General features: G+C 39.2%; 1 protein-coding gene across 1 annotated transcript; it reads left to right on the top strand.

Moving 5' to 3' along the window:
• The first annotated feature begins 9,733 nt into the window (after positions 1 to 9,733).
• LOC145278284 (uncharacterized) lies at positions 9,734 to 10,126 on the top strand. The gene has a single exon (XM_080130577.1). The coding sequence runs from the start codon at positions 9,734 to 9,736 to the stop codon at positions 10,124 to 10,126; it is 393 nt and encodes a 130-aa protein (XP_079986703.1).
• Positions 10,127 to 12,605: the final 2,479 nt, after the last annotated feature.

Genomic DNA, 12,605 nt, shown 5'->3' with positions numbered 1-12,605 from the left:
CTGACAATAATAGCATCTAATAACAAGAAAATTAAAGATGCCCAGGAAATCCCGTTTTCTTTAGCCAATAAAACCAAATGTAATTGCCAAAAAAAGAGTGAATGCACTCTTGACAATAACTGTATACATAAGGATGTGATTTACTTCTGTACTATAACCGAGATAGCATCTAAATCTCTACAAATTAACACTGCTAATTTTTCCCAATTGCCAATCCCCTGACAATCAAATAACAATGAACCTGAACATCCTTCTCTACCAATAAACTTGCTAAATAGCAACACTAATAATATAAATAGTGATAGTTCTTTGCCAAACAACTCCCATGATAATAATATTGACAATAATTCATCCAATTCTTACCCTGACCATAACAACCATAAAATCCACAACACCAGCAACAGTAACCAGATTGCACCCAAAACATACACATAGATTGGATCAAGTTCATTTTCCACAGGTAGTTACAGGTAGGCAGACATAAGATCCACAATGGCGGTTACTCCTACCAACCGTTTCCATTTTCTTATCTTTTTATCACACAAATCCATTATGTTGCTCCTGTATGACACACCACAGAACAGTTCACGAAACTCACGAAAGTCTAACACTGGCCTGACTTTCTCTTTTGTAGCCTGAAATACTGCCATCACACACCTTTTCTTTCTCCCTTCCATGGTAAAAGTGTACCATTCCATATCCATCTTTCCACCTCTTTCTCAAATTCTAAATTTTTCTCTCTTTCCAAGGAATTCTTATAATACTGTAATTCTGTAACACTGGAGGCTCTCCCTTCCATTCCCATCTTACTGACCATTTCTCTCCATCAAAATTTGCTTCAAAGTCTTTATCTTCAATTTTGCAAACATTCAGCTGATGGGCAGCTTCGGCACAGTGTATATTTCCAAACTTTACTTCAGCTTTCTTTATAGTTACACTTCACACCTCATTGATCACGTCCATTCCAATTATGGCGTTGATCCCGTCAGTGATGTTATTCATCAATGTCGCCTCCACTTTCACTCGTACTCCACATACTTTTATCTCCACTTTTACATTCTATGTCCCTTGCATCAATGCTTTCACTGTGCCATTCTTACTATATCCACTCATGAGTTTTGAATTGATTAAAGTGGTGGTGCACCCAGTATTGACAAGTGCAGTCATTACTGAATCATCCACCACCACTAGATGGATAGATATATAGATCGATAGATCGATAGATAGATAGATAGATAGATAGAGAGTGAGTGAGAGAGATAAAAAGATAGAGATAAAAATCGATATTGTGTGGATAAAGCATACTATATATATATATATATATATATATATATATATGTATATATATATATATATATACATATATATATACATATATATATACATATATATATACATATACATATATATATACATATACATATATATATACATATATGTATACATATATATACATATATATATATACATATACATAAATATATATATACATATATATATATATACATATATATAGATAGATAGATAGATAGATAGATAGATATGTATGTTTATGTATAAGGAAGATGAGATAACGTTCTAGATCTTGTGAAAGACGTAAATAACGTCCGAAACTACAAAAGAAGCGTGGGTAATGTTTGAGATGTGGGTGACATTACGACTGCATGAGTCATGAAAGATGCTGAAGAAGACAAGCTCGTGAGGTAAAAAGAGAATGAGGAAATAAATGTTGTTGCTACAAACAACAAGCGAATTGGAGTTATTTCCTATTCTTTGTCTTGGTCTTCTTTGCAACTGAAACTGCACACAATGTGTTGGTTCCCGGACAATGTTGCACATTTAAAATAAAAATTATAATATCTGTTTGTTCCTTACACTTTGAAAAAGACCAAATACAATTTTTTGAAAGATGAACTGCTTTGAAAAATAGCCAAATTCGCAAAATTTGTCTTTAAAAAAGCTAATTGGACAACTTTGGACAAGAATATGAGATTGATCTCCCTTTGATGTAGCCTCGTTTTCAAATATCATCATAATACAAGATCATTGTTGGTTCGCAGATAATATTACAATTATTTTTCTCTGTTGATTGCAGTATGTTGCTAATTTTGTGCAGTTCTAGACGGCCCACCCTCCCAGGTCTTATCTCTTGTATTTTGAATGGAATAAGTTTATTACTTGCTGTCTAAAGTTCCTTAATCAGGGGATGATGATGGCGCTGCACAGGTAATTATAATAGGTCAGAGTGCTCCTCCTTTACAGGTGCTGGCTTGACTCTCCCTCATCTTCCAATCTTGTGTCCCATCTCTCTGATAAAACAAAAAAAGAATAAAAAGTTTTATCTATTTTGAGTGAGAGTATGTCACATAAAAATCTGGTTTCTTTTAAATGTAACCTTGGAATTTGACACTTAAAGAAAAATGAAACCCAAATATTAATATCCCCCCCCCCCGTAACATGATATGCTGCAGTCTCCTTGTAGCAGAGACATGTTATGTACATTTTCATTGCTGATCTTGTAATGATTACTTGTTGCAGATAATTTAATCATGTAATCAAAATGACTTTCCTTTTCAACGGGTCTTGAACCATGATATCACCTCATCATCCTCCTATTTTTCTTTTTACATGGGATTCACCACTTATCAAGGTCTGAAGGCCACTCAAGGGTAAAGGTTAATAAGTGTATAGTAATTGTAAAAGCAAATAAACACAGATAACGGGAGTAGGGTTGAGGAGGGTTTATTCAACACGTGCGTACAGGTCGCGCCATATTTTTCCAAAAGTCCCATTTACACCGTCGCCGGTAGGGAAGTTAACTCTCTGTTGTGAAGAGTGTTCAAGGGACACAACTGGGTAGAGTTAACAATACTTCCCCCTTTTTCTTGTCTTCTAGATGACCACTGAAAAAGAAAGAAAAGAAAGAAAAAAAAAATTATTTTTAAATATCCGTTTCTTTGGGTTCAGATACGAACTCAAGTATCTTAAATGAAGGGACTCCCTTCTTGGTTAAGCAATCAGCTACCTGTCCATTGGTGGGTATCCAAGAGAACTCTGCTATTTCTTTTCTTTCCAGCATTTCTCTCAAAATAGCCATCTCAATACGAAGCCTTTTATCTAGTATTTGGGTGGATGAATGCACAGAGTCAAAGAGACAGGAATTGTCAGTTTTGCAGATTATTTTTATATTTTCGGGTTCATCCTTCAATTGCAGTATTTCTAATAGTAGTTTCCTATAAAACAGACAGGCCTCCGACATGTCAACCATGAGTAGGGTTTCAGCAGCCAGTGTGCTTTTGACCACTCTTCTAATGCGCTTGGACTGCCAGGTTATTGGTGTATATTTGTGGTTATTGCCAACTAAAAAGATTATGTAACCACCTTGAGATCCTCCGTCTGTCAGGTTGGCGAATGAGGCATCACTGTAGGCAACAATCTTGAGATGACTGAGATCTCCTAAGTCAGGAATATCTACCTGGGATTTTTCTTTCTTGGCTTTCTTTACTACTCTATTGGCATGTTTTATACATTCCACATTACTTTGTTTGAGGATGGAGCTTAATGCACTGACATCGTAGCTGAGATCAGGTCTGGTCTGGGTAGCCAGCCAGTTAAGTTGGCCGATAACTTGCCTGATTTCAGAAATTTCCGCTGTGGATATTTTGTCATTAATATTCCTGCCATTTTCCACTGGGATATATTTCAATTTCTTTACGTACTCATTCTGTCCAAGTTTAATATTTTCCTTATTCTGTTTAATGTCTAATCCTATGTACTGAAACTCTGCAGTTTCTTCAGATTTAACTGCAAATATTTGATGGATTTTGTCAATAACTTTTCTATGAAAAATCTCTGACCCTGCAAAGCAAAAATCATCCACATGGGTAGCAATTATCCCTTGCAATTTGTTTTCGAAATGCCATGTAAATATAGCCTGATCATATTTTGAAGCTATAGCTCCTGACTTCATCAATTCCTCCCTGAGTGTGAGATACCAGGACCTAGAGGCATCGGTCAGGCCATATACACATTTGGAGAGTTTCCAAATATAGCCTTGGGGTACATTAGCTTCTTTGGGAGGATTCAGATAAACCTGTCTTTCCAACTTCTTGCTTTGCAGAAATGCTGTTTTGATATCCATGGATTTACATACCCAATGGTTGGATGCCATTATAGCTAATGCTACACGTAAACCTTCTTTGGAGCATGTGGGAGAATCATTTCTTAGATTCTCAGCATCTTTATCCTGAAAACCTCGGGCGACAAGTCTGGCCTTGAATGTTTGGGAATTTTTGCTTGTGTAAATCCATCTGGGGGAGATTTTTGGTTGGCCCTGATCCGGTACTTGAACATAGACTTTATTTTTATCCCAGCTCTGAAGTTCCTTTTGTTTAGCTTCCTCTAGTTCCAGGCTATCGTCAGCAGAGGTGATCATTACTTCTTCCTCAGTGCAGGAATCATGGTGCTCTTCATTTTCTTCAGTCTCATCAGCTTGCCAATCGGAAACTCCATGTTCAAAGTCCAACCAAAATGCTTCACCCTGTTCCATAACTACATTCATCAAATGTTTATTTCTGCCAGTGGCTTTGCCTGCTCTACTTATGACATTTAACTTCTTCCAGTCTGATTCTGTGTCGTTGGCAAGCTTGCATTTTATGATTTGTCCAGGTTTGGGAAGTTTGACTTTCCTGGTGGTGGTGTCGCATTTATTGGTTATGTCTTGAGTCTCCATAGTAGGGCGTTGTTCAGTGTTGTCTGCCATTTCTAAATTTTCTTCTAAAATGTTCTCTTCGAAGTTTGACACTCTTGGGGATCCTTCAGACTCTTGTTGGGTGCTCAATTCCTCGTTGTTGCCCTCATTGTGAGTCTGGTATGTTTCGGGGTAGAAAGTTAAACGAGACGGATGTACTCTAACATAGGTGCCGCCATGCTTGACAAGCACCTGTTTGTTTTCACACCCTATGACTGTCCCAGGGCCAAGCCACCTATCACACAAGTTCCTTTTGTAAAGAACAGCATCTCCATTTTTATAGGATTGGGTGATACCTGTTCTAACTTGGTGGCGGAGAGCTCGTCTAAGCTTTTCTGAAGATTCACTCGCTATGAAGTGTTTCCTGGCAGCATGCATAGCGTTAAGATTATCTGCCACAATTTCACTGGTAGAGACACCTTCTAGTGCAGGGAGTTTGTCATTAAGAAAACCAGGTAGGTTGGGATTTCTGCCAAAAACGAGTTGGTTGGGACTATATCCATGGACACTTTGAAGTGTATTTTTGGCACTTACTGCCCACGCGAGAGCCACCTCGAAACTGCAATTTGTTTCTTCTAGGGTTTTCTTCACCATTTCCCCTAAAATCCCATTGTGCCTTTCATTTAGCCCATTACTCCATGGGCTTTCAGCAGCAGTGGTACGAACGACAATATTCATATTTTGTGCCATGTCCCTAAACGCCTGGTTGTTGAATTCTCTGCCATTGTCAGTGAGAATAAATCCAGGGGTACAAAAATAAGTAATCCAATTTTTGAAAATACTATTAATAATATCGGAGCTCTCTTTACCCGGAATTTTAGCTGCAACACTGTACCTAGTACCATGATCAATAAGGTGTAATACTTTGTTACCATTAATTTCTTTTATGTCCATGGCAATGCTCTCATTAAAATATGTTCCACGTGAAAACCCCACGACAGGTCTGGGTTCAACCCTTTTGTATCTCATGCAAATTTCACAAGAATTGGGAATTTCCTGAAGTATATTAATGAATTGCTTGTCTTTCATTCCGGTGCTCCTGACTAAGTCACATAGCTTTTTACCGCTAGGGTGACTAAATTGTCTATGAAGTTTGGTGGCGATTTTTATTTTTTCTTGCCTATTTTTGTTGGAAATTTCTTTGGTAAACAAAATATGTTTGAACTTACCTCGGTCTGGTGTAGGTCTTGTTATGGGAATGTGGTAGTGCCCTGAAGAAGTACATTGCAGTGGGATTTTTTTTCCAAACATGGTGACACTGTCGTTCTCGAAATTGAGGCTTGTGCCGGCTCTTTTCATCGACTTTTTGCTCAGTAAAAGCGGTATTTCGGCATCCACCACGTCAGTGATAATACTGACTTCAATGCCAGCAATGACACATGGTAAAGTTGCTGTGTGAGTAGATTTAATGGTGTTCCCATCACCAAATTTGTAGCTTTTCCTTCCATCTCAAACTTTTAGTTTTTGTTCTTCTGGCAGGGTTTCTAGAAAACACTCGAACCATTTTCTTCCACAAACTGTCCCAGACGCACCACTATCCAAGACAGCGGATCCGAGCGTTTCTCCCAAAAACGTGCTGATACTGCCATATTCTTCACGCTCGTTCATGAGGACGATGTTGGAAATGAGCAAGTGGCCTCCTTTGTCGGTCTTGTCAATTTCATCATATGGACAGTCGCGAATCCAGTGGTATTTACACCCACACTTGAAACAAACACCGCTGCTGCTGCTGTCGCTTTCAACCTTGTGGTTTGAATTTCTTTTGATGTTGTTGTTGTTGTTGTTGTAGTGGGTTGAATTTTGGTTGCGACCCCTACCCCATCTGCCAGCCCCACGACTGGTGAGACTGGCTGTTTTATCACCGTGGCGGCGGCCTCGACCACGACTACTGGTGTAGTAGGTGTTTTCAGTTTCGTCAGTGGTGAAAATAATGTCAGATTCGGTTTTCATAGCAACCGGAGGAGTTTTCGGCGGTGAATGAGTTTCAAAGTCATTAAGAATTTTTTTTAATTGTTTAGACATTTCTCCGAGTGTTAGTTCTCAAACGGTGGCTTTTATTAAGCGTTCGTTTTCGGGGGTGAGGTTGGCGCTTTTGAGAGCTCTGAACGCTAGGACCGGCTCGGGAAGAATTATGTTGAATTCTTTCAATTTGGCAATGTGGCGTTCAAATTCAATTAGAAATGTATCTATTGCCATGCCGCTCTTTCTTCGGTGACTTTCGAATGCCTCGTACGCCCTAAATGCTGCCTGGTTTGCGTCTTCTAAAAAGAGGGTGTCCAACTTTTGATATACTATCTCCATTCCGTTTTCGGCATTGAGTAAAGTGATATCCAATTCAAGTAGCGCCTCTCTCGCTTTTCCTTCCAAGGACAAAAGCACGATGGGGGCCCGTTTTCTTTCATCTAAAGTAGTGGCTAGTTCCCATATGCGCATTTCTTTCTTCCAGGAATTATATTTTTCCGTGTTTAACGTTGGTAGGGGAATGTATTTAGAGGCCATGTTTTTTTTTGTTTGTTAGTTTTGATACGCTCTGCTACCAATGTAAAAGCAAATAAACACAGATAACGGGAGTAGGGTTGGGGAGGGTTTATTCAACACGTGCATACAGGTCGCGCCATATTTTTCCAAAAGTCCCGTTTACACCGTCGCCGGTAGGGAAGTTAACTCTCTGTTGTGAAGAGTGTTCAAGGGACACAACTGGGTAGAGTTAACAGTAATCATTGAGACAACAGCATATTAATAGTTAGTAGTGGAAATGGGGTAGAAATGTATTATTTAGAGAGGTGACTCAACAAGAACTTGTTTACATTGAACTTGAAGATGACCCTATTGTAGTCAGCTAGAAAGGAAACCAATGGAACTTGTCTACGTTGGACTTAAAGATGACCATATTGTAGTCAGCTGGAAAGCAAGCCAGTGGAACAGAGTTCCATGATTGTGCAGTTCTAGGAAAAAAAAGCTTTGTTCATGGAATCTGCACTTAGATTTAGGCACAGACAGAGAATGGGGAAAACTGTTGATAGTCGTTGTAGCTAGACAAGTGGGATACCATAGATTGAAACTCAGATGAGCACTTGCTATGAAACATGTACACTGGAAAAACACGTACTACTCTTTGAACTGGTAGAGCCAGAGAGGCTCAACTCTGCCATAGAGGAGTATCTTCTATGTCAGATATGATTGGTGGCAATGAAAGGATTATACAAAGAAGTCTACGGATAGAAATTCCACTCCATGAGGCAGAATGTCAATAACACATTTCTTATCAAGACTATGTAGCCAAATTTTGTGTATTTTAAATTCAAACAAACAAACTTGCCAGCAGACAACATGGTTGCTAGACAGATGATGCTCGACTTAGAAACATAGAACATCAAAGTAGAGGTAGCTTCATTTGCTACATTGAAGCAGAAGTTTCCACAATTGGTCTGTTGGGAGGCCACGGCTGTCAACTCCCCAATTTAACGATGTCACACACCCACTTGCACTATCCGAAATATAAAGGTCTAACCAAGAACAGTGCAGGCAAGAAACCAAGGCTTCTTTGACCCCATGATACACCAAACATTGCAATTTTTGTGGAGTTGTGAGGCACCTGAAAAAATATGCCATCAAGTTAAAGCGTCCAGAACAGAAGCCACAAGCTAAGTATCAAGAATTGGGGAGTCATTTATATTCACCAGTGGTACCCTAGATAATTTTTCTGCTCACCAGCACAATAGGACACAGCCAGCAACTGTGCCCCACATTGAGTTGGATGGGGAGCAATTTCAGATGTGCGCCCTAGAGTTATCCTTCTCAGTGACAGCAGAGATGACTATGATGACTGAATATCATCCAAAATTTGGGCATGTGCTGAAAAAATGGCATATGATTGACTACATAAAGAAGGGGATTGTATTTAATCCAGACAAGTTTCACTTTGCTGAAATGGAGGTGGAGTTCACAGGATTTCTGATTGCCACAAATCTGTTAAACTCACAAAAAGAACGGCAGAAACCATTCTTCACTTCCCTACCCTCATGAATATCACTGCATTTAGGTCATTGTTTGGACTCATGAACCAGGTGCTGTATGCTTTTTTACAAGCAGAAGTTATGGCCTTCTTTCGAGAAACAACAGAAAGTTCTATTTGGATAAGCAGCAGTTAACCAAAAAATCATGACCAAATGATCTACATTACAATCAAAACCGCCTCCACATTGGCATACAAAATTGATCCTAAATTGAAATTGTTGCTTCATGAGGGAATAGAGATAAAAATAAAATTGTTCTCACACACGGCAGTACAATCCTGAATAATTTTATCGACGTGACTCCACACAACCCTGAATAATTACATCAATTTGACACAACAACTGTGTCGATATGAACCCAAACACCTCTCATGATTTGACATAATCCCAAACAACTCTGCCGATTCAAACCTGAACACCTGCGACGATTTGGCACAACATGCTCCCAAACAACTCTATTGATTCAAACCCCAAACACCTCAAATGATTCAATACAACACAATCCCAAACGAAATGACTCAACACAACACATTAGCAGAACAACCTCGACAGTTACTCTCCTAATGACTTTGGTATCAGCTTTTTATAACTCTTGGACAAACTCATTTTCGCCGTAAGTAGGCTCGACTAAGACATTAGCAAACAATTCTTGAGTGCTTCCGCACATGCTGGTCATAGATGGCTATTATGTATGAAAGGATTGTGGTTGTGGCCGCCACAGATGGAGAATGCAGTACCTTAAGAGATCTAATTCAAAATGGCTTCCTTAAGTCATGCAACGACCTCCTACCCATAGCTCGAGTTTTCTAGCTTATGCATGGAGAATTCTATTACTTGGAAGGAGTTATTATCAAAAGCAACAAAATCATGATATCTCAACAACCTCCTACCCATAGCTCGAGTTTTCTAGCTTATGCATGGAGAATTCTATTACTTGGAAGGAGTTATTATCAAAAGCAACAAAATCATGATATCTCAACAACTTCATACAGACATATTGGAATTCCTTCATTTCACACATCAAGGTGTAAATGGTATGCTGCCGAATGCAAGACAACAATTGTTCTGGCCGGGTTTGGATGCTAACATCAAACAAACCAGATTCAAGTGCCACACTTGCAACATGATTGCACCATCTCAGCCTAGAGAGCCCTTGATGTCACCAGCAGACTCAGAATATCCATTCCAACAAGTGATGGTTGACTTTGTCGATATACAGGGTAGGAACTTTATGGTGTATGCTGATCGATATATTGGATGGGGCAAAATGGTCCTAATGACGTCAAGGGGAAATAAAACTGTATATGGTATCTTCAAACTCGGTTCTGAACTTATAGTGTGCCTGAAGAAATCTCTTTGAATGGAGGACCACTATTTTAATTCCAGGAGTACGACTCCTTTTAGAGGAACAGGATTATATGGAAACATGCCTGGGAGATTACTTTCACATCTAAGTTTACTTTAAAATGATCACTGATTCTCAGGACAGCATTTCCGGTAAATTTTTACTTCCTTCTCACCTTAACACTTACATTATGAATAACGACTTGTATGGGTTTTCTGGTATGCTGAAAACGAATATCTCATTCAAATTTGGGGCAGACAAATGTGAGTGGCATTTGCCATTCTTAATATGGGAAGGCGGGGGTGTTTTGCATTAATACTTTTCAGTTGGGAAAAACATGGCCACCAGTGAAAACCTAATGGATTGGGTAATAAAGGTTTTAATATTTAGAAAACTACTTATCTGCCCCAAGATTTAAGTGTGATATTCATTTTTAGCATACCCGAACACTTATAAAAGTCGATATTTTAAAGGTGAGTGTTAAGGTGAAAAGAGTGTAAAAAGTTTTCACATTTTCTTTGCAAATAGTGTTTTAAAGATATGTAAATTAAAAAGTGGATGATAATACAAAAATAATTGACATTTTTTTTTGTGACATATATTCTCTTAACGACTCTAACACTAACCTTAAGTCCGGGGAGTTGCCATTTGAACTTAGGTAAGGAAGTTTGTGGGTTTTTTTTTTGTTTTTTTGAGAGCAAACACAAACGCATGCTTTCACTTTCACGATTACGGACTTTTTTTTCTTAGAAAATAATCACATTAATTCCAAACCACGCGTGATACTCTGACCATAAAAACCAGTAATTTCAAACCTCGTGCGATTTACGCAAAATCCTTTGCTATTCCTGCATTATGAACACTCCACACAAAAAAACACTTATGTTGGAACAATTTAAACTAATATTTTTGACACATAAATAAATGTTGCTTATTGCATGTTGATACAGAGATTTTGAATTCTTTGTCAAGTGTCGTTATTTTCCGGATTATATTTTTTTCTTTATTTAAGGATGTGGATTGGTAAAACCTTTCTATTGATCGGTGATCTCGTTAAATTTACCTTTAACCTGTTGCAGAGGTGCAGGAATGTAAATGTAAATGGTGTGGGAAGAACTCACACCCTCACGGCTCAAAAGGACGAGAGGGCTGCCTAGCAGCAATTGTAGCTTGACCGGACATTTAAAAAGGGTCTGTCGAAAACCAAAGCAGGGGTCCAGCAACAGATCTACAGCAGGAGTGGTCGGAACAGAATCTAGAACTCTCACTACCCAAGGACACAAAAAGGGTCGTAACCAGATGATTTGCCAAGATGAACAAATAAAAAAGAGGTGAAGCCAACCTGACAAAACCAAAGGCCGTGCTGCACCTTATTTGGAACAAAAATAAGTTTCAAAGAGGTACTCCTGATCCAGCACCAACCCTGATGGTAGAGATAATTCAGATTCCAGAGGCCCATGCAGAATTCGAACACATCTCCATAGGGCCAGCTGGCCTCCATACTCATTGGATTGATGTGATCGCAAACACTGGAGCACAGACATGCTCTAGCAGACCAGAAATCCAAAAAATTCTGAACTTTCGAGACAAATATCTAGTACCAACAAGTCACCAAATTATTTGAATTACAGAAAATTTACTAAACATAAAAGGCGTGATGTTTGCTAAAATCAGAGTAGGATTGAAGGAAACACATCAGATTATATATGCATAAAAAAATACATCAGATTTCTGCCTGTCTGAGTCAGCCCTAAAAGACCTTGGTCTGGTACCAGAGAACTTTCCAGACCCAACTTCACAGCAGAATGTGGCAACTAGTCCCACTAATGTCCCACCTAAGCTGGACAGTATCCCTTTTGCCCCTACAGAAGAAAACTGATCTCAATTGGAACAATGGATGAAGGATCATTTTGAGTCTAGTGCATTCAATGTATGCCCACATCAACAGCTGCAGGCAATGAAAGGAAAACCCATGGACATCACGTTCATCCCGGGGACCAAACCCACAGCTGTCCATACCCCAATCCCAGTCCCACACCATTGGAAGAAAAGAGTCAAGGAGGACCTCGACCAAAACGTGGCATTGGGCATCATAAAACCTATACCAGTGGGTACACCTACAACATGGTGCTCCAGAATGGTGGTTGCACCAAAAAAGGATGGATCACCAAGGCGTACAGTAGACCTACAAAAGCTCAACATCGCCACTCTACGGAAAACCCATCATACACCGTCTCCTTTCAACCAGGCATCGTTGGTGCCTGCGAAAACTAGAAAAACCATCTTGGACGTATGGAATGGCTATCATAGCCTAATCATCTCCCCATCGGCAAGAGATGCAACTGCCTTCATCACGGAATGGGGTAGGTACCATTATCTTTGGGCACCACAAGGATTCCAAGCGTCAGGAGACGCATATACATGCAGGTTCGACAATATCACTGTAGATATGCCCAGGAAAATAAGATATATAGACGACATGATACTATGGGAC

Source organism: Euprymna scolopes, chromosome 6, assembly GCF_053919585.1.
Source record: "Euprymna scolopes isolate OS-2025 chromosome 6, ASM5391958v1, whole genome shotgun sequence".
Lineage (NCBI taxonomy): Eukaryota > Metazoa > Mollusca > Cephalopoda > Sepiida > Sepiolidae > Euprymna > Euprymna scolopes.
The sequence above is the reverse complement of the archived record's forward strand: the minus strand, read 5'-3'. Positions and strand labels throughout refer to the sequence as shown.

Coding starts and splice junctions, on each gene's coding strand:
- LOC145278284 (XM_080130577.1), top strand. CDS start 9,734: ATGATATCTCAACAACTTCATACAGACATATTGGAATTCCTTCATTTC.